At 49.7% G+C, this 22,718-nt stretch overlaps 5 protein-coding genes across 5 annotated transcripts; 2 read left to right on the forward strand and 3 right to left on the reverse strand.

Moving 5' to 3' along the window:
* Positions 1-366: 366 nt before the first annotated feature.
* Positions 367-2,106, reverse strand: A1O9_10871 (uncharacterized protein; the record flags this gene model as incomplete). Its single annotated transcript, XM_013400101.1, has 1 exon — positions 367-2,106. The coding sequence occupies one exon, from the start codon at positions 2,104-2,106 to the stop codon at positions 367-369; it is 1,740 nt and encodes a 579-aa protein (XP_013255555.1).
* Positions 2,107-3,380: 1,274 nt separating this feature from the next.
* On the forward strand, positions 3,381-4,094 carry A1O9_10872 (uncharacterized protein; the record flags this gene model as incomplete). Its single annotated transcript, XM_013400102.1, has 1 exon — positions 3,381-4,094. The coding sequence occupies one exon, from the start codon at positions 3,381-3,383 to the stop codon at positions 4,092-4,094; it is 714 nt and encodes a 237-aa protein (XP_013255556.1).
* A 222-nt stretch (positions 4,095-4,316) lies between these two features.
* Positions 4,317-7,915, reverse strand: A1O9_10873 (uncharacterized protein; the record flags this gene model as incomplete). The annotated part of the gene is made up of 2 exons (XM_013400103.1): positions 4,317-7,729; positions 7,792-7,915. 2 exons carry the CDS (start codon positions 7,913-7,915, stop codon positions 4,317-4,319), a joined length of 3,537 nt encoding a protein of 1,178 aa, XP_013255557.1.
* A 1,092-nt stretch (positions 7,916-9,007) lies between these two features.
* On the reverse strand, positions 9,008-12,571 carry A1O9_10875 (uncharacterized protein; the record flags this gene model as incomplete). Its single annotated transcript, XM_013400104.1, has 1 exon — positions 9,008-12,571. One exon carries the CDS (start codon positions 12,569-12,571, stop codon positions 9,008-9,010), a length of 3,564 nt encoding a protein of 1,187 aa, XP_013255558.1.
* A 1,307-nt stretch (positions 12,572-13,878) lies between these two features.
* A1O9_10876 (protein pyrABCN) lies at positions 13,879-20,622 on the forward strand (the record flags this gene model as incomplete). Its single annotated transcript, XM_013400105.1, has 1 exon — positions 13,879-20,622. The coding sequence occupies one exon, from the start codon at positions 13,879-13,881 to the stop codon at positions 20,620-20,622; it is 6,744 nt and encodes a 2,247-aa protein (XP_013255559.1).
* Positions 20,623-22,718: the final 2,096 nt, after the last annotated feature.

The following is a 22,718-nucleotide window of genomic DNA, read 5'->3' on the forward strand; positions in this document are numbered from 1 at the left end:
AAGCTTTGTGATTGAAGTCACACCTTCGTATTGCTCCCAATGCTGATAGGCTCTGGGTTCCGTGTTGCCTGGCTTCCCAAGGCTTTTCTCCGCATCGCTGAGACTCTTGGCTAACAGTTACCAATGAAACCGCACGGAGGCCTGGCGCCCAGAGTTGTGGCTGAGCGGGCTATGTTGACAAGGCTACAAGGACTTTGTGCGGAAGTCTGTCATTCTAGAATTGATTCTCGAATTCTGTTGGAGTTGAGGAGGTTCGACCTCGTGCAATGGTTAATTGGGAGGTGTGTATAGTATGTAAGATAAAGCAGTCTTAGCGCTCCAGCCATCATACGTGGGCTGGTCACCTCAATGCCGGCTTCTGAAGGTTCACATGATGTAAACTGGAGTCTGATCGTAGTACAATTTCGATGGCACAAGGATATCTCCCCAACTGATGTCCACAGACATCCGCCAGACAATGCCTCTTAGCACAAGCGTCCACCAAGCCTCTTCTATGAAGGAGTTGTCATCTTCTGCCGAGGCAGACTGTAACTTGGGCCGCAGCTCGTCACAGAGACTGGGCAGGTGATCGATATATATATAACCAGTATCGGCCCAGTACGCTTGAGGGCTTTGATTTAGGCTATTGATGTGTTTCTCGAAGGACTCGAAAGCAGCATCTGTTGCAAGAGTAATATGGGCAGCAACTAGATCGACGAACTTGAGGCGTTGTTCGATAGACTTAAAGTACGTTGTTGTCCATGCGTGGATTACACGCAGATTGTCGATAAATCCGAGTTTAGCTTCCATGGGAGCTGAAGCATCATTCACAATTGCTTCGTCCCACCTGCAATAATAGTCACTCTCATATCGGTCCACGAGTCCTTGTAAACTCGTAAAAACTTGGCGCAGATGAGTTTCTGCCGGATCTTGGAGGCGACAATGATCTCTCAACCGACAGAACAGAGCCTCGCGGGGCTCCGGAAAGTAGAAGGCAGACAGAGTGACAGAGGCTTGGATGGGATATGCTATTCGCGTATTCGAAGAGCCCTTGAGTGGTAGGAAAGGTGCCAATAGAGCGATCATGTCATGAATAGGGAATCCTACCGGAGACACAAAATCATTGATCTGCTGCATCTTCTCAAGTTTCTCGTGTGCCGTTATCCTAGATATGGTTGACCGCTGAACGTTCAAGTGACTCAATGCTGCTGAGAGTAATATCGCCCCTTCGGCGATATTCTTTCCACATAGAGGAATATCAGGAATATCGAATCCGGTACTAGGAATAATCCCGCATGACATCTTGTCTGTGGATCTTCTAGGAATCAAAATTTTCGATTTAAAACCACTTTTGTGAAAGAGAGAGGGGCCATTCCTGTTGCAGTCAGCCTCGGAATTGAAGCTGTACTGAAAAGCTATCCCCAAGCCTCGGATAATGGTGGAAAGTAAGGTGTGGCCATTTCCCTCGGCTCGCATGGCTCCATTGCTAATATCAATGTTTTCCCACTGCATACCCAACCTCAACGATAAGACAATAATCGTGCCCAGCCTTGAAGACGCCATAGGTCGAATGATATCTGGAGGTAGAAGATCCCACGTTCGCTCTTGATAGACAATACTAATCCTTGTTCCATAGGCAACGATATGATTAGGATCGGTGCTAGGGAGTAAGTTTGGCTGATAGGCCTGGTACCAGCGTCCCTGCAGCCGATGTAGTTGACGAAGTAGCAGCGTCCAAGTTACCATGTCCCCAAGGGGTTGATCTCCTGAGTCTTCCCGAATAGGGGTGACAGTCTCACGAAGCTCAGTGGGTAGATTGGGACAGTTCAGATCAATCACTTTCTTATTTTTGTGCTTAAAGTTTTCCAGACCCTTTGCACCTAAATGGTGGCTTCGCCGTTCAAAGAGTACAATATCAGGAGTTGTAAACTTCGTTTCGAATCGGAACTGGCTCCAGTGCCAAACGAGACGGGTTTGCCTTGACCATGGTCCTATAACTGATGCCTGGCATCGACGATATCCGTCGGCCGTACTGAATAACTGCTGGATCAGTTGTCCCGTAGCAATGAGTAAGGCTGAAAGACCAATGATCAATGCAGCAAGAGCAATGTCGGCTTCATTGGCCATTTTGTTGCAGATCAAGCTGCAAGTTATCACAGATGACCTTCCAATATGATGAACAAAAATGACAACTAGGAATGGTGCTGCGGTGAGGATCAGGACCAGGAAAAATTCAAGTATGCCCTCCGTATTGACATCTTGGAAAGCCTAGGAGGGATACGCTCGATGATGATTGGTGGTTATATTGTCTACAGATTAGTGTAAATTCAGGCAAGCGTGGCTGCCCAGGTTTTGGCGAAGCAAGACAACTACCTAGAAACAAGATAGGTGATGCATTCAAAAGCTTCGCAGACGTGCCCGGAAGGGGACTCGGAGCGAGCAAGGATGAAATCGCTTGAGATTCCTCTGACCCTGACCACCGTTGAAGACACCACTGTTTCTTCGAGTCAACATTCTTGACATCGAACACCTTCCATCACTGTCTGCAGAACGACGCATTGTTCCACAGTTAATGGCACGTTGTTGTCATTGTTATCGCCTGTTATCGCCTGTTAGGCCCCGCCAGGTCCCTGGTTGCTCCTCATCAGTCATTGGAGTGGTGATGGTAATGCTGTTCCACATCGAAAAGAACGTCCTACGATGCGAACCATTAGCCGTTTTATTGTGTGCGTCTTGGTTACTCTGTCAAAGGAGCTACTTTACTATGTGCATAGCAGATACCAAAACACGTAGGTGAGAATCTTGGACTCCCCAAAAGTCCAGTTTCGTTTTCAGACCTGAACAGACCCCCTGCTGCTTATATCCAAGTGTCAAAACCCTACCTACCTGCCTAACTAGGTAAGTTGCTAGAGGTGAGGAACTCTGAGCTGTGACCGTTCAACCCTTGCGCTCGGCTTTGGCGAAGCTTCGGGTGTCTTCGCCTAATAGACTTGGTAGGATGCACTGCTAAGAAGACGATTGGCCCCGGCGTTTGGGCTTACACCCCCTGCTAATAACGGACCATGGTCCCATCGATCATGCCGAGTTAGTCCAAGTATCCTCAACTCCACTATCGCTCTGGATCGCAGCATGGCAGAATGCTATCTACCCTGGAATGCAAATGAGTCACAGAGAGAGATAACTTTACGAACGACTGGACGTCGTTTCATTTGGACACGAATACAGTGGTATTCTGGAACTTGATTCCCGATACGGCCGAGCCGAAATATCGGCTGTAGTAGGGACTGGGGAATCGACAACATACAAAAACGAGCAGGATTCTCGAGATGAGAAACCCCCAAAGCCACCATCCAAGTTCATCTCCAACGCGCCAGCCAGAAACTTAACCACACGCGCCCAGCATGCCCATCCAAGAGGTCATCCACGCCGAAGCCGTGGCAACCTACACGGAAGCACACCTCGTGCCAGCCCAGCCCGAGCTCGACCACGCGTATTCCAACAGCACCGCCCACGGCATCCCACACATCGCGATTTCTCCAGCACAAGGGAAATTCCTTTCCTTGCTAACCACCATTTCGGGGGCGAAGAACGTGCTCGAGCTCGGCACGCTCGGCGGGTATTCGGGCATCTGGTTCTCGAAGGCCCTCAAAAGCCGCACAGCCGGAGATGGACCCGGCAAGCTCACAAGCATCGAGATCGACCCTGCTCGACGCGGCGTCGCAATCCAAAACCTCGAGTACGCGAACGTCAAAGTACCTGAGGATGTTGGGATTCTCCTGGGCGCTGCGCTGGATGTGCTGCCCCGGCTTGCCAGGGAGATCGAAGGGGGAAAGCGCGAGCGATTTGATTTTGTCTTCATCGATGCCGACTGGGAGAATCAGTGGAACTACTTTGACTGGGGAGTGAAGCTGTCAAATGGCAAGGGAAGTGTGATCTATGTGGACAATACTGTGCGCGAAATGTTGGAGAATGGGTCGGTAGGGCCGAGGGAGAAAGGTCCTAATGTTGACAGCTTGGTCGAGAAGGTGGGAAAGGATGAAAGGGTTGATGCAACCGTGATACAGACAGTTGGGAGCAAAAGCTATGACGGATTTTTGCTGGCGGTGGTACGATAAAAGGGTCGTCAAGGTCCTTCGAGCGAAATACAAGGGAAGGTTATGGCTATGATCGAGTAGGCTTGTTGGGGACAGGATCGATCTGCAAAGCGTGTGGAACGGACATCAATAGGGACCGCTCACTTAATGGCTATGGATTCATCTATCAATCTAACCATCGATTGGACGTTTCATCCGTTCCTAACGTTCGTGTCGTCCTCTACCGGCAATCTGTCAAGCATCTCAAACAGCAATTTCACCAACCCGCTTGTCGGAATCACGCTGCTTGAAAAGCGATGTCCTATCCTCCCAACGCTCAATCTCCCGTCGGTCACTCTTTTCCGTGACCTCAAGCAGCAAAGCGTCCACGATCGCCGTGATTTCCACATCGACCTGGCCGAAGCTGGAAGGCCCATGCCCACTGTGGTCGCGGATCTCTCTTGCGATGCGTAACCACTCGCGCACACCTGTCCTCGTGATCAGCATGTCACTGCCGCCCGGGATCTGGTTCGTCAGGTGCACGACATGTAAGATTTGCTTGCGGATCGCCTTGTGGCACACTGGTGCGAGATAGTACGAGAACAGCCGCGTGTAAATCTGTGCGCGGCGGAAAAGATCCAGATCCACTGAAGTGCGAAGTGATGGGATGAGCACCGTGGCGAGGAGGTGCGAGATCTCAACGTGTTGGGCATTCTTGCTGTCTACTATGACCAGGGTATTGTTGCTTATATCTGTGGAGGTGTTGGAGGAAAGAGGCCCGAAGACATCGTCGCTCTCGGGTTCTGTGAGGAATATCTCATTCGTCCAGTATGGGATGAGTTGGTTGACGTTCCATGATGGGCTGCGGAGGAGGAATTTGTTTGTCTTTTGGTAGAATGGTGATGAGGGATCCGAGATGACGTTGAGCATCGAGATGGCGAGTTCGAAGGTAATAGAAGGTGGTGCTGTCGCTCCTGGAGGTCCGGTACACAACTTGAGGCTGTGATTCTTCACGGTCTCAATGATTTCGCCGAAGAGAATATAGAGTTGCGTTTTCTCACTGTAGCTCGACTGCTCGACGGCATGCATCACCGTCTGTAGGATGTGAAATGCCTGCAGACGGACCTCCTGATCGCTGGAAATTAGGCAGCGGATCAAATTTGCCAACCGTCCAGATTGGACTGCCGATTCAAAATCCGGTTTGGACCAGCGGGTGAGTCCAGTCAACGTCTTTGGTATTATCGGTAACTTCGGGAAGACCTTGTCCAGTTGAATGGCTTCTTGAGATTGGGACAGATAATTCGCATCTTCTAAAACGTCGGAGGTGCTGGCGTTTTCAACATCATCAGATAAGGTGGATTCAACCAACGTAATAGGTTTCTTTCGCTGCTTCTCGAATGCGCTCGTGAGTGCATTCCACGCTTTCTTATCATCTTCAGTCGCGCTCAGCATATCAGTCTGGAAATGCATCAAAACTCGATAATTCTCCATTGCAGAATCTAGTGCTGTGAAGAATCGCGCAATCCATCCCGCGATCTCCTTTGTCGAAGCCTTATCTCCCTTTTTGAGCACGAATGGCCACTGCTCAGTCACGCAACATGCGATGAGACTTAGGGCCTTTTCGTCCGACACCACCATTTGTAGATGTTCGACCTGGTCGAGGTACTTCACCGGCCGCTGCATTGTGCGTGTCATGCAGTTGTCGACGAATTGGTACGTCGCTTCTTCGGCCTGCCATTTCGTGGTAGGCGATAGACTTGTTAGGAGAGCGTCAAGGGAGCGGGTTGTAGAGCTCAACACGCCCTTGCCGGTGATTAGATCTCTGAGGACGTTTGTTGCTTGTTTTGTGAGGGTGGTCTCAGGAGACTTGACGCAGAATCTCAACAGGAGAGTCACAGGAGAAAGTGTTTCCGCAGTTGCCTTGTGCCACCATTTGGTCACAGAAGACCCCTTCGCGATGGTGAGCTGATGTGAGAGTTGCTCGTGTAAGGTTTTTCGGATTGATTCATCCAGATCCTCCGACTCCAGCGTCAATAGGGCTTTACTGAGCAGAGGAGTGAGGTCAAACTTCAGCCCCGCCGCGGCGGAAGGTAGGACTTTGTGATATTTTGCAATGCATTCGAGCACAGTGGCACGGAGTTGCTCCTTTCCTGGCTCGAGCTTATGTAAAGTCGCAACCACTTCTTGCAGAGGTGGTACCCGTTCAACAAATAGATTGGTGAGTTTGATCCATGCCTGACTCCACAGTTGAGATGTGGCCGCCGCTTTGTCTATGATCCTCAACGTAGAATCCAGTTTATCGAGCGCGATGGTCAGGAAACGTAGTGTGGATAATACAACAATTTCATCTTCCGAATGTAGGCATTTGGTGGTGATCGACCGCTCTAGCGGCCGCGGAACAATGCTTTCAATTGCGACCGATAGGGGTGGTGGTGTTGCGGGAAGACGTTCGGGCCAGCCCAGATGCCTGGGAACCTCAAGTTGCACCACGGAGAATAAGAAAGCGAACTGTCCTCTCCAGAGTGGATCATCACTGGACGCTGCTAAGAACTTCTGCTTCTTAGAGAAATACTCAGCCACCAGTTCTGGAGCAGCAGCGAAGATGGTGGTGATTAGTCTGGCGTGTAAGACATCTTCCCCTGGTTTTAGGCCCTGGACAAAGGTTGACAGCCCACCGTTCTTAACAGGTATCTTTTCCGTATACTTGTCAAAGTAATATGGTGAGTCTAGACCTAGGTCGATAGTGTTTTCATCGAGCTCCACTCTCTCGGGATTTGTCCCTACGGGGTACCAGCCTGTCTGTGGGAGCAGTATTGCTTTGTTTGAAGAGCAGATTTTCAGTAACAAGTTGTGCAACGAGTCTCGTACTGGTGATTGAGCGTGATACGTGTCGAGAGCATTCTGCTGATCCTGTTCATAATCGTACAACTTCGCCAGCGCTGCCAGAACTCCAGAATTGAAACATCGACCTTTGAGTTGCTTAGGCAAGGTCTTATCTTCCAGTATCCACTCTTCAAATGCATCCAATGTCTCGAGAACAAGTTTTGGCTCCTCTTGTGGAAGGCTGCTGATAGCCGAGTACAGTGTTTTCCCATGGGTGATGATTTCCGTCTTCGCTGTCGTATCAAGGTACTTTAGATTTGCCAGCAAGAACTTGAAAGCTTCTCTATGTGCTGACAGCAGATTTCCTTGAGCTGAACGTCCGTTGCTGAGGATCCCATCAAGTCTCTTGTAGAGAGAATCTCTGCGACCAAAGACATTGCTCGCAAGTGCACCTTCATCAAATGAGATGATCTCTGTCAAAAGCTGTAAATTGATAGCTATTAGAGAGTCTTTGCTTCTGGGCGCTGAGAGAGCCTTCTCAAATAACCGTAGCTGGTCACGTTTCAGCAAGCTGTGGCACAGAGAGAGGCCGAAGTCGCGAAAACCCAGATGACCAGAGATGGTCTGGAAGAATTGCACCAATAACGAAGGGGCGGCCACTAGTACAGCTTCATCATTGGATTCACTGGCGTGAGCCCAGGTGGCGAAAATATCGGGGAAGTCGATTTGATCGTGAGAGGCAGATGCTTGCTCCTCACAATACTTTCGCAGGATTTGCAATTGCTCAGTGCGGTTCTTGCTGGCACCACCGTCATTGCGAATACCCGATAGGAAGTCATTGAACTTTTGGATCGCTATTTATTTCGTTAGGGCGTTGAGTCTTGAATGTCTATCTCGCAAAGTTTAGTCGACATACCTGTCTGGACTTCCGCCGAGCTTGAATGCTTTGAGAATTGAAATAGACGATGTAGCTGTTCTGAATCTGTGAAAGAGTCGTCCAGCTTCCTTCTCTTGGGAAGCCTACTCCCTGTCTCTGCCATCCCTCCCCTCATTCTTTGCTGTCTGTCGGTCGCCAAATCGCCTGAGCAAAAGGTGTAAGAAGCCTTTTGAAAAAAGAATTATGTAGTTGTCCACAATGGGTTTAGCGTGGTGTGAATCTTTGGCTCCGAAAATTGGCTGGGTTGCTGACTTCCTTGCACCAAAAATGACCTTCCCACACGCTCCAAATTACTGTTCAATATCAAACTTAGTTAAGGCGTTTTCACCCTCCGGCAAAAAAGGAAAAGGTCGTGCCCGGATTCGAACCGGGGTCACGGGAAAATTCAATAATCAGAATCCCGTGTGCTAACCGCTACACTGTGATCGCTATTAGAATGGAATGCTGGGAATGGGTGTCAGATCACTACACACCTACACAACCCGTCGTGGTGGATTTTGTGCAGAATTGTGGTGTTATAAACTCATAACAAAATTGTCAGAATGCACGTGATCTGGAGCTAAGTGAAGGAGGCCCTCATAAACATTGAGGTGTCAGGAATGAGATTTATAAGACAGGCTCTTTTGGCGGTGGGGGGACGCAGCCGGTTCCGGTTAGACATCACGTGGCTCATCAAACAGGTATTAAAGCGGCGTGCGGCAAAGCAGCCCTGGAATAGTTAATTGTACTACCTAATTAGTGTATTTGAATACACCGCTTTCATAGTTAATTAACTTGAACGAGCCAGTTCCTACCAGCGCTGAAAGGGCCTCCCTTTTGAAAAGTGTCCCTAACGCCAACACCATGGCTTGGCAGGGCAATATACAGGCTGAGGTCCGGAGTGTCACTTTGACGACCTTAACCTCGGCGACCTCCTGTGAGGAACATACGGGTTTGGTCATAGTGGCTATCATAGTAGATGACAACTTTAGTAGCGCTATTTTGAAGAGTCGTTTGCTGCACAAGGAAAACAAAATCAGTTCCAAACTCCAGTCTCAGGGTATCAGCGTGTATAGATACAAGTAGCCGCTCATGAAAACACTTGAAACGCCAATCGCTCGCTGCGGAATATACTCAGTTCCAATCCATAATGCTCAGTTGTGGGGAGGCCACATAGACGGGAAGTTGTCCCGGTAAAATTACATCAATGTGCGTTTCACTCCTCGTGGACTGTCGCATCCACATTGGTCTTCTCAGCTGGCGGGTCCGGCTGACCCTTGCCAGTTTCGATACCCACCGATCCTGAAGGCAATTCTGCTGATGGGCCTTGTTGCGTCGCCTTCTCGATGCGTTGAACATCAACGGTATCTTTACTTCCACCCGATGTCGTGGGTCGTTCACGATCCTTTTCTTTGGTTCGTTTCTCTTTTGGAATGGCGGGTCTTGCAGGTCGTCCGCGACTGCGACTCCTATTGTCGTCGTTTCTCAGACTTTCCCTCATTTCATGGATGACTTCTCTAAAACCTTCCTCGAGACTGTTCATCCTGGCCATCATAATTTTGGCAAACATTTCCTGTTCTTCTTTCATCTCTTTCTCCTTGGCGTGTCTCGCTCCACCTGCTCCTTGAGCAAGTGCTGCCGCAAAGGACGCGGGTACGGCGCCAACATAGCCTTCGCCAATTGCACGGTTGTCTCCGATATCTGATACAAGGTCCATCTCCAGGGAGGGCCGTCGTTTTGTTTGATTGGCCTTGTTCCTCGATTCCACAACACCGGCGAGGTTGGGGGTAGAACGGAATGCTGGATTTTCTCTGGAGGGTAAAAGCGGTCGCATTCTACTGGGACCGAGTCCTGCACGCCTTGGTGTTCGATGCCCAGCATTGTGTGAAACGGACTTCGAGATGGGTGTCCGAGCTCCTGAGCCTGGGGCTGACACATGGACGACAGTTGCACCTCTTGATGATGATTTGTCAGTGCCCGAGTCCGCTACTGGCTTGAATATCGTTGTTGCAGTTGATACATGTCGGGAATGTTTAGGTCGACGTTGTGGAGATAAATTTGATGGTGAGTCGGCATCCGATGCTAAATGAATTGGTTTGGCGGTGGCAATTGCTATTGCCGGGAAAGCAGCCACACTCTCGGAAGTGGACACACTTTGTGATTTTCGCGTGCCGAAGTAATCGTGAGACTCACGCGCACCGCTCGACTTGTTGTCAGCTTGTGCATCACCTGGTAACTCATGGGCAGAAGATGCTGCATCGTCTTCATCGGCTCCATCGTGCGTGTGAAGTTCGTCGTCTCCATCTGCATCTGTATGATGCATGACCTCCTCAAGTACAGATGGTGTTGCGTTATCCACTGCTGGCGTTGGTCGTGGTGAAAGAAAATCTATATTGGTTGCAAAATCTTCTGGATCGGACGCCACCGACATTGTGCGGCGTGAAAAGTCCCGAAGCCTGCTAAAGCGTCGCATTCTCGAATTTATCCTTGGAGTCGCTTCCTTCCCTTCTAGGTGATCGACACTTTGACGATCTTGTTCGGGTGGAGGACTTGCGATGTCGTCGCCCATGTCCTTCATCCAAGTATTGACGACATTACTGGATTTGCGAAGATTTCGGCCCCGCTGGTTGCCGCGTATTGTGCTATCAAAAGGCCGCCTGAAGACCTCCTCAAGGGCCAAGTCTTGTCGGAAGGTGGCGATTGACGGAGCTCGATTCAGCCGAGCTATTTTTGCAGTGGTCGATTTTCTAGGTCTACCACGGCGCTCCACTAAGTCCATGCTATCAAAGACTGTTGATTGTAAGACGGTCTTCTCATAGAGATATATCACAAACAATAGCGGGAAATGGGTAACCTTGATCGTTGTTCGGTTCAGTTTGACATATTGACGAAAAGGAATAAACGATCTCGTCGGAACTAGTAACCACTGCAGAATGTTGGTGGGTGCAACATATGAGAACAGCGCATCTGATTTGACGTGTGAAATGGTGTTCACGGCAAAGAGGAACTGATGCTCATCGTGGGCATTTCGTACAATAGCCATGAAGGAGTTCGTCAGAACCGTAATCAGGATTGTCACCACCAGAAAGTGACATATGAACAAAAACAGTGTCAGGATAAACTTTCCAAGTGCATTGTAACTGTCCCATCTGTCCCAAGCAGCTGGTGTGAAACCCATGACCATTTGAAGCAAGGCATAAGCCACCGAGCTGGGAGTGTCAACGCCATCATTACCGAAAGACAATGTCAGCGCGACGAAGAAGCCGCTACAGCTGATGAGTATTAGTAAGGAGACAGCAACGAGATCCGCGGCCATGTATCGGAAGGCGATGAGCAAAGGTGAAAAATAGCGGTAGTGATCCAATACAGAGAAGAGTCGAGGGAATAAAAGAATGGCATCGGCTGCGAGAACGTCGTAGGCCAAATTGGCAACCGTATGCTTCCGTACATCAGGCATGACGATACCATAGATCCGTAGGGCCCAGTGGACCATGAGGATAAGTAGAATACCGAGATCAAACGTGTTCCAAAAACTTGCGAGATACAAGCTGAACCCTTGTTCGTTGAAGCCTACAATCTCGTCAAGCATGTAACCAGCAGCCCAGAACCAGAAAACAACCTCAAGGGTGGAAATTTCCAGCGATCTCTGGACTAAAACCGCAACAAAAAGACTAAGCAAGACTGCGAACGACATGGTGGACAGTATGTTCCTGTATCGTGGAACTCGCAAACGAGAGAGTTTGAACAGGGATGCATCACGAGGGTTGTATAAAGTCACCGCTCGCCGAAGAGGGAGGCCGCTACCTTGACTCATCCTACCAGAAGGTCCAAGCTCGTTGGTTCCATACGACCTCTGCTGTTGCTGCCGCATGAATGGAACAACTCGGTGCATGTTATCAGCAGCAGAATGGAAGACAATGGTGCCTGCCCAGATAGCCTCAAGTTGCGTGACAACTAGGGGATGTGCCAGAAATCGCTTGGCTTGAGCGCGGATTGCAATCTCAAAACAGGATATCCTTGCTGGTCTGTGTATGGGTTTCCGTGGGTTGTCCCCATGTCTTTGCTCGCCAGCGTTGGTTGCATCCTGGGCATTTGCGTAGCCTTGCAAGGGGTCGAAATCATAGGAGAGGGCGTCGATCAACTCGCGACTGGAGTGGTCCCTCAACAATTTGATGCAAAGAAGCTCACAGATCATTGCGCGAGTTTTGTTGGCACCGCTGTTGCCTGACGAAATGGCCCCTTCTTTGGTATACTGCAGACAATTGGCCATGAGGGCGTACTCCGTGGCGGGATTAAAGTGCTGATTGCGAATATCCTGCTCGATGGGTTTGAGCAGGAATTGCGAGATCTGAGGGGATCGTAATTGTTCCCATGTGAGGACAGTGTCACATTTGGAGGTCACCAGGGTTCGCAGAGCATGGGTGAGGGTAAAAACAGGTATGGAGTCCAGACGAGCAGGAGAGAACATAGGGAGCAATGGAGTATTGTCATCGGGACCGTCTTCGTCGGATTCGCTGCGCTCTTCATCTTCGTCTTCAATCTCATCTTCTGCGTCCTCATCCTCGTCATCTTCATTGTCAAGAACTTCAGACTCGGCGTCTTCGTCCTCTTCTTCTGTTATAACATTGTCATGATCTCGCCCAGAGGAGCGTCTGCGGACGCGTTGTGTGTTGTTGCGGGAAACATCTGGAGATCGAACTGTGGGAGCGTACGAAGAAGAAAACGGTGAACGGTCTCGACGCTGTCTGCTTCGAGCAGGCCGTAGGAAGGATGGGAGCATCGGACTAGCTGAGTGAGTAGGCCGATTTGTGACGAGGGTGAGAAAAAGTCCACCAAACACGTTGGCTATGTAGCGCACGACGGTCAGCACCACAGGTAAGGCATTGCAGCCACATCCACGATCAAAAAGTGCAGGATGTACCGAGGGAAAGGCTAGAGACGAGAAATGGAGGGGTGCAACACAGTGAAGGAAAGTATATATGTGATTGAAGTCGGTGTGGCAGCTTCGTGTTGACGAAAGGATGCTTGCTTGTTCCCTCGGGGCAAACCACACCACACGGCACCGCCAATTTGGGGTTAGAATTTAGTGAGCAAGAATGAACAGGGGACTTGGACCACCCCACCACATCGATACTGGGGGATTCATCATCTCATCTCTGGCAAAGCTTGCATTGCGCATCTTGGGTCAATCCCATGGCAGCATCGTCAGTGCACATGTGGGATAATGCGGAGGACGGTGACAGGTCTGGTTGATGGACAAGATCCAGGATGGTGTGCATTGGGGGTGTTGCTGGTCGCAGTGATTGGAGGCACCGGGGTGGCACTCTGCAGGCAAGGATGCCGCTTATGCACAACCGACTTGCCTTGCCTTGCAGCGTGGGGAAGTTTTGCATGCCTAAAGCGCAGCAGATGACAATCATCAGCGGCCCTAACTACACCTAGTTGTCTAGCAGGATCTGTGATCCGGGATTTTATATCTGTCACTCTAATTACAACAGACCGGTCGACCCTCCCCGTCTGTTCTGTATATGGAGGCACCGGCCACTTGGTTGTCGCTGGACTCGTATCCTTCCACGTGATGTCTCGTCACAAGCAGGCAGAGAAGATGTATGTAATTACGGCCAGTCACAATGGTATTATATTCATCCCTGCGCGGGCAGAAGTGGGATGGCAGGGTAATGTGTGAGTATGACGTCTTGATTGGCCGAAATCACTGGATCTTCCCGAGAAAAAAACATTGCAGCTTAGTGGCTTGGCATCAAAAAGTTCTCTGCTGGCTTTGCTCACCGTCGAGTCTTCTGTGCCGACATCTCTTCTCCCTCTATCTTTGGCCTTGTCAATGAATCAGTCGACCTTAGAGCACGATGCCTGTCTAGACCGGCAAATGAGCCTTTGACCTCTTCGCTGCTCTTAGAGCAGATCCCTACCTTCTTTATTGCTATTTCTAAGATTGTGTCTTTAACCACCAACCCAGAACCAGTTACCAGCAAGAGCCCCCTATCACATAGCCCATCTCTTGTAGTGCCTGGGAGCGCAGGCACCAACGACGGACCTCTTCCACGTCACTAACTTGTACACGGTCAAACAATGGGTTCCCTCAACCCTATTGCTACCGCCCATTCATTCAATGATGAAAAAAAGTCGATCTACCTGGAACTTCAAGATGGCCAGGTTTTCGAGGGTCTCAGCTTCGGTGCTGAGAAAAGCATCTCCGGAGAGCTAGTCTTTCAGACTGGAATGGTCGGATACCCGGAGTCAATTACGGACCCGTCGTATCGAGGTCAGATCTTAGTCATCACATTCCCCCTTGTCGGCAACTACGGCGTTCCATCGAGAGAGACACTCGATGAGCTACTTGGCAACCTTCCTAAACATTTTGAATCGGATCAAATCCATGTGGCTGGGCTCGTGGTTGCTTCTTATGCAGGAGAAAGCTATTCGCACTTTCTGGCGACATCCTCCTTGGGAACATGGCTGAAGGAGCAAGGGGTGCCAGCTATGTATGGTGTCGATACACGAGCCTTGACCAAAATTATCAGAGAGGAAGGTAGTATGCTGGGCAGGATGTTGCATGCAAGTCGAGCTCCTCAGACAAAACTCACCAATGGAGTCAAATCGAGCTCTGTATCAAGTGGAGATGTTGTGGTAGGGCCCATCAATTGGCGTGCTCAGGTTGATCAAGTGGAGTGGCATGATCAAAACGAGCGCAATTTGGTGGCAGAGGTCTCGGTAAAGGAACCTCGACTCATCTCCCCCCCAAAGAACAAAGCTTTACTTCACCCTTCCGGTCGACCAGTACGAGTCGTTGTAGTTGATGTGGGCCTCAAGTACAATCAATTGCGATGCCTCCTGTCGCGAGGTGTGGAAGTTATGGTTGTCCCTTGGGACTACAATTTCCCCGAACTGGCCGGAAAGGACTGTGATGGATTGTTCGTCTCCAACGGCCCCGGTGATCCTGCAATGCTGGCACCAACTATCAAACACATTGCTGAGGCAATGAAGGAGGGTCGGACGCCAATCTTCGGAATTTGTCTTGGTCATCAGCTACTCGCTCGTGCGGCAGGAGCCAGCACCCTAAAGATGAAATTTGGCAACCGTGGGCACAACATTCCGTGCACAAATCTCCTCTCAGGCCGGTGCTATATTACCTCTCAGAACCATGGCTTTGCTGTCGACTCGATGACATTGCCTGACGGATGGCAAGAGCTTTTTGTCAATGCAAACGACGGCAGCAATGAGGGTATTCGCCACATTGGCCGACCGTATTTCAGTGTGCAGTTTCATCCAGAATCTACGCCAGGTCCACGAGATACCGAGATCCTGTTCGATGTCTTTATTGAGGCAATCACCAAGAGCATCGCATCAGTCGAGGCCCTCCTTGAGCCTGTCTCCTTTCCGGGTGGCACAATTGAGGAGAATGATCAAGCCCATCCGCGTGTCAAGGTCAAGAAAGTCCTCGTTCTTGGAAGTGGTGGCCTCAGTATTGGTCAAGCTGGCGAATTCGATTATTCTGGAAGTCAAGCGATCAAAGCCTTGAAACAAGAAGGCATCTATACTGTCTTGATTAACCCGAACATCGCTACAATCCAGACCTCCAAAGGCCTGGCCGACAAAGTGTATTTTCTCCCCGTCAGTGCCGACTTCGTACGGAAAGTCATCCAGCACGAACGCCCAGATGGAATTTACTGCACCTTTGGTGGACAGACTGCCCTACAAGTTGGTATCCAGCTTAAAGATGAATTCGAAGCTCTCGGTGTCCAGGTACTGGGTACGCCAATCGATACGATCATTACCACCGAGGATCGTGAATTATTCGCCAGAAGTATGGAGTCTATTGGAGAGAAATGTGCTAAATCTGCCTCAGCTTCAAATATCGAGGAGGCGATGCGTGCAGTGGAAGACATTGGCTTTCCAGTCATCGTTCGAGCAGCCTATGCTTTGGGTGGTCTTGGAAGCGGGTTTGCAGAGAACCCAAATCAACTGCGCGAGCTATGCACGAAGGCTTTCGCAGCCAGTCCACAAGTGCTTATTGAACGAAGCATGAAGGGATGGAAAGAGATCGAGTATGAAGTCGTCAGAGATTCTCGCGATAATTGCATCACAGTTTGTAACATGGAAAACTTTGACCCTCTTGGGATCCATACTGGTGACTCTATCGTCGTTGCCCCTTCGCAAACACTATCAGACGAGGACTACAACATGTTGCGAACAACAGCTGTCAATGTAATCCGCCACCTCGGTGTTGTGGGAGAATGCAACATCCAATACGCTCTGAATCCGTTTTCCAGGGAATACTGCATCATTGAAGTCAATGCCAGACTTTCACGTTCATCTGCCCTGGCTTCAAAAGCAACCGGATATCCTTTGGCTTTCATTGCCGCAAAGCTTGGCTTAGGTATCCCCTTGAACGAGATTTCGAACTCAGTGACCAAAAAGACTTGTGCTTGCTTTGAACCGTCTCTCGATTATGTGGTTGTCAAGATCCCTCGATGGGATCTCAAGAAGTTCACAAGAGTCTCCACTCAGCTGGGTTCTTCGATGAAAAGTGTGGGCGAAGTTATGTCTATTGGCAGGACCTTCGAGGAAGCCATCCAAAAAGCCATTCGCTCGGTGGATTTCCACAACCTCGGGTTCTCTGATATCTCTAACCCATTGATGTCAGTTGATGATGAACTCCAGACCCCTTCGGACCAGAGGATGTTTGCGATCGCAAATGCTATGAATTCCGGCTACTCTGTTGATAAGATTTGGGAAATGACCAAAATCGACAAGTGGTTTTTGTCCCGCCTCAAAGGCTTAAGTGATTTTGCCAAACTGATATCCAACTTCAATGCGACAAGTGCACCTCCATCCCTGATCCGCGAAGCCAAACAACTCGGGTTTTCTGACCGCCAGCTAGCACGGTATCTTAATTCTAATGAGCTTGCTGTGAGACGGCTACGTGCAGAAGCGGGTATCCACCCAGTTGTGAAGCAAATTGATACGGTGGCCGCCGAATTCCCAGCATACACGAACTACCTCTATCTGACTTATAACGGCACGGAGAACGACATCGATTTCAATGACCAGGGCGTCATGGTCCTTGGCTCCGGTGTCTACCGAATCGGCTCCTCCGTCGAGTTCGATTGGTGCTCTGTGAGAGCCATCCGCACATTGCGAGACCAAGGCTACAAAACTGTCATGGTAAATTACAACCCAGAGACTGTGTCGACTGATTATGATGAAGCAGATAGATTGTATTTCGAAAATATCAATCTCGAGACCGTTCTGGATATCTACCAGCTCGAGTCTGCTAGCGGCGTTATCATCTCGATGGGTGGGCAAACACCGAACAATATCGCGCTTCCCCTCCAAAGATCAAACGTCAAGATACTTGGAACCTCTCCAGAAATGATTGATTCTGCCGAAAATAGGTGGAAATTCTCTCGCATGCTTGATCAAATTGGCGTCGATCAGCCCTCATGGAAAGAACTAACTAGTATCGAGGAGGCACTTGAATTCTGTAAGAAAGTCGGCTATCCCGTGCTAGTTCGGCCTTCATATGTCTTGTCTGGGGCTGCGATGAATACTGTGTACTCGAAGGATGACTTGGCCAGCTACCTCAATCAAGCTGTCGAAGTCTCGCGAGAACATCCAGTGGTGATCACGAAATATATTGAGAACGCGAAGGAGATCGAGATGGACGCCGTGGCAAAGAGTGGTGTGATGGTGGGGCATTTCATCTCCGAGCACGTGGAGAATGCAGGTGTGCATTCTGGAGATGCCACATTGATCTGTCCTCCACAGGATCTTGAGCCAGAGACAATTGCCAGGATTGAGGAAGCGACGCGGAAGATCGGAAACGCCCTCAACGTTACAGGTCCATACAACATCCAGTTCATTGCGAAGGACAATGAGATCAAGGTCATCGAATGTAATGTTCGTGCATCTAGATCCTTCCCTTTCGTCTCCAAAGTCATGGGATTGGATCTTATTGAGTTGGCGACCAAAGTGATTATGGACAAACCCATTGTGCCATATCCTCCAATCGACATCCCTGCTGACTATGTCGGTGTCAAAGCTCCACAATTCTCGTTCTCGCGTCTTTCTGGCGCCGATCCAGTGCTTGGAGTTGAAATGGCATCCACTGGAGAAGTAGCTTGTTTCGGTCGTGACCGGTACGAAGCCTATATCAAAGCGACAATTTCCACGGGCTTTAAACTCCCTGAGAAGAATATTCTGCTATCTATTGGCTCCTTTAAAGATAAGATGGAGATCCTGTCCTCAGTCCGCAAACTCCACCAACTGGGATATAACCTCTTTGCAACCGCTGGCACAGCCGACTTCCTCGAGGAGCATGGGATCAAAGTCAAATTCCTAGAAGTTCTCGGATCAGATGATAAGGATCAAAAGCAGGAGTATTCTTTGACGCAGCATCTGGCCAATAACAAGATTGATTTATACATCAATTTGCCATCAAGCAACAGATTCAGGCGCCCAGCCAATTACATGAGCAAGGGCTACCGAACAAGACGTATGGCTGTTGATTACCAGACCCCTCTCATCACCAATGTGAAAATTGCAAAGATCCTGATTGAAGCTCTCGCCCGACATTACGATCTGAAGGTCCGAAACATCGACTTTCAAACTAGCCATCGTACGATTGTCCTACCTGGCCTCATCAACATTGCGGCTTTCGTACCAGGTGTTGCTGAAAGAAATTCTCACGACTTCTCGCTTGTCAGCAAAGCTTCAGTTGCTGCAGGCTTCAGTATGATCAGAATCATGCCAGTGGGTTTTAATAGTGCCGTGATTGATGCCAGGTCCCTGAAGGTGGCACAGTCCAACGCCGAGTATGGCGCATACAGTGACTTCAACTTTTCAGTCGCTGCTACTGACTCGAACTCTGAGCAAATTGTTCATGTCAAAGCAGAAGTAGGATCTCTATTCATCCCCTTCAACCATTTGTCGTCAGGCAATATCAATAAGGTTGCAACAGTGAGCTCACATTTCGGAACTTGGCCAACGTACAAACCCATTGTGACTGATGCAAAAACGACGGATTTGGCATCGATTCTGCTCTTGGCAAGCTTGCACGACCGAAAAGTCCACGTTATGAACGTCACGTCTAAGGATGACATCAGTCTTATAGCCCTATCCAAAGAGAAGGGGCTGAAAGTGACGTGCGACGTGTCAGTCTATAGTCTGTTCCTGTCGCAAGTCGATTATCCTGACTGCACAGCACTGCCTTCGATTAAGGACCAGAAGGCGCTGTGGGACCATCTGGCGACTATCGATGTCTTCTCTATCGGTAGCTTACCTTATCAAATCGCTGGCGACAAGGCAGTTCCGACTGTTGGCATCCTGGATGCTTTGCCGTTGCTGCTCACAGCTGTTTCGGAAGGCAAGATGACTCTAGATGATGTGACAAAGCGGTTGCACGACAATCCAAAGGCAATCTTTGAGCTCCACGACCAGACTACAACATCTGTCGAAGTAGATATTGATCGACCGTACGTCCTCCAAGCTGGTGACGTCTGGTCACCATTTGTTGGAAGAACATTGCGTGGGGGAGTCTCTAGGGTCGTGTTCCAGGGCAAGACTGTCTGTCTCGACGGGGAGATTCTCATCGACGGGCCGAATGGAGCGGATATGTCCTCTCACCTCATCCATCCAATTTCAGGGGATGCTGTAACATCTTCTCCAACTATCCGTGCTCAAGAAAGCGCAGTTGACAGACGGGCATCACTGCTTGATACTAGCATATCAAGACGCCTCTCAGTCACATCTCGAAGCCGACCAATCACGCGTGCCCGAAATATGGACGAAATGCTCGAATCGAGCAGCCCCATGCTCCCCACTTCTGCATTCCAGCAACTGCAAGCACCATCCACTATTTCGCCTTCACTGCATTCATTGTTGGCTTCTTCTCCATTTAAGAATCGCCATGTCTTGTCTGTCAACCAGTATACTCGACAAGATTTGCACATTCTGTTTACTGTTGCCCAGGAGATGCGACTTGGTGTACAACGACAGGGAATTTTGCCTATTCTCTCCTCACGAGTGTTGTGTACCATGTTCTATGAGCCAAGCACTCGGACTTCCGCATCATTTGACGCAGCGATGCAACGACTTGGTGGCCGCACGATCGCCATCAACACGGATCACTCGAGCACACAAAAGGGTGAGACGTTACAGGACAGTATCCGCACTCTCGCATGCTATGGTGACGCTGTAATCCTTCGTCATCCAGATAACGAGTCAGCGGCAACAGCAGCTAAATTTTCACCAGTTCCCATTATCAATGGTGGAAATGGAAGTAGAGAGCACCCCACACAAGCATTCTTGGACCTTTTCACCATCAGAGAGGAACTCGGAACGGTCAATGGTCTTACTGTCACATTCACAGGTGACCTCAAGTATGGCAGAACAGTGCATTCGCTCGTCAAACTACTCCAATACTACGAAGTGCGCGTCAATCTGGTGTCGCCGAAGGCTCTGGCATTGCCAGCCGAGGTTCGAGGACAGCTGGTTGCCTCTGGAATGCTAGGAACGGAGTCGGAACACCTCACACCAGAGATCGTCTCTAGGAGCGATGTTCTCTACTGTACTCGAGTCCAGAAGGAGCGTTTCGAAAATCTTGAAGAGTACGAGCGACTCAAAGATAGTCTTCTTGTGGACAACAATGTGCTCAAACATGCGAAGTCAAGCATGATCGTGATGCACCCACTTCCCCGAAATCAAGAAATTAGCGAGGAAGTTGACTTTGACCAAAGAGCAGCATACTTCAGACAGATGCGTTACGGTCTTTACACGAGAATGGCTCTGTTGGCATTGGTTTTGTCACCCTAGATTCTTTCTGCTTGACATGCTGTGTATAGCTGTTGGATTCTCAACTGGAAGAGAGCACTTGGTAGTGATATGGAACATCGATAGATTGTGGGATGAGATGCAGACTGGGCACAGAAATGTTTTTGTTTTTGGCCCCAAAAAGTAGATTGACTAGATTGACCCAGCTCGTACTATACAATGGTGCTAAAAGTGGAGCCCAAAGGCATTGTAACGTTATGATGACTAATGAAATAAAAGATGTAATAATTATGACCTATTTACCATTTGTCCCTTCGCATTCGTAGTTTGAGTTCTTCGTCAATGCATTAAGTTATGAATTCGCCGAGACCGAGACTAAAATGAGGCTGAAACACCAGCCTCGGCACTTTGTTGCCGGGTGGCTGCCCGTTAGTGTCTCGCTTGATGTCTGGTTCTCATCTATTTTCGTGTGGCAGGAACACAGTCAACCACCAACCTCGTTCCACAACTGGCAAAAGACCAAGATATTTCAAATGTTCCGTAGCTGGTGTGCGGAGTCCGGATCCCCATTGGCCCGCGGATCTGCATGTTGACTCGAATTGTTGATTTCGAAAGCTTAATCTTGCCATCGTGGTGTACCCAGCCTTTCTCGAAGTTTTGTCATTGTGCATCGATGGCGTTCAGGCCATTTTCCAGAACTTGCAGGCACAATGTTTGGCTGGCCATGGCGACTGCCAAACCTTCAAGAATATTGAATGGGAGGTACGGTCAGTGACTCCGGCAAGAACAATGGGCGAATGCTTCAGACTCGGTGAGCGGTAGTTGCGGGTTGCACAACAACATTGCTCAGCATGCCAATGTTCCATGCCCGCACAAAGCCCATTGAGGTCATGGAATCCTTAGCCTCCCAGCCATCAATACAGTAGCGAAGTATAGCCATCATAGTGGGGAACAATGTGAGATGGTTGTCCAGCATACTATGCTAGCTTTGTTTATGGCTCCGAGAATGGCTTAGTTTCGGGAAGGCTGGGAAGACAGCCGAAAGAGCGACCAATGATAATCCAGTAAAAAGCTTGGTTGGGCTTGGCGCGATGCCAACTTTGACGCCATTTTATGCCTGCCATCGACTTTTCATTCATCGCCGCCTCTCGATCTCGCTTCGTACCATGTGGTTGCGGGTCTCCCAACCAATTCTCTTCGCAATGTTGCCTCGCCATCACCCTGCAGCAGCTGAACTTGGCTCCATCCGATGGCTGGGTAACTTGATGCAATATGCAATGCCAACTCCATCGGAGGACAACTTCACGAGGTATATAGAGAGTGCATGGTCACCTACTGGTCTGTGTTCAGTTCATCATTCTCATCCACTCATCTCAAACATCAAGACATAAAGCTTTGATCCGATCGCAATTCACACGTCTCATCGAGTGCACAGAGCTTCCTTGCAAACTTGCTTCCTTGACAATCTGCATTGACTTTTCTCCTCAAATCTAACTCCTCTCCATCGTTTCAACTTTCACCATGCATTCTCGCACCCGATCCACTTTCGTTGCTGCTGCTGCTCTTTCTTGCATTCCCCTCGCCAGTGCTGCCCCGAAGCCAGAGGGATGGGAAAATTGGAGCTCGAGCACTCCAGCGGCTCAGACAACTACCACTACCACCACCACCTCTTGCACTACCACAACTACCACCAGTTCGAGTGAGGTCTGGGCGGACTGGAGCTCCACGACGACCAGCTCTATTCCGGTAGCTCCCTCTTCTACCACCGAATGGGAAATTTGGACTCCAGTGACGACCACGACTTCTTCGGTTCCTGCTCCGACTTCCAGCACCACTACAACAGAGGCGTGGGTTGAATGGACTACTTCCAGCGTTTCCGCACCGATTTCTACATCCACTACACAGGAGTGGGTCGAATGGACGACTTCTAGCGTTCCCGCATTGATTACCACAACCACGACACAGGCGTGGGTTGAATGGACCACCTCCAGCGCTCCAGCACCGATCAGCACCACGACACAGGCGTGGGTCGAATGGACCACCTCCAGCGCTCCCGCACCGATTTCCACCACGACGACCGAGGCGTGGCTCGACTGGTCCACTTCCAGCGTTCCCGCACCAATTTCCACAACCACGAC

The sequence above is a fragment of the Exophiala aquamarina genome (assembly GCF_000709125.1).
Source record: "Exophiala aquamarina CBS 119918 chromosome Unknown aczIA-supercont1.15, whole genome shotgun sequence".
NCBI classification, from domain to species: Eukaryota; Fungi; Ascomycota; class Eurotiomycetes; order Chaetothyriales; family Herpotrichiellaceae; genus Exophiala; species Exophiala aquamarina.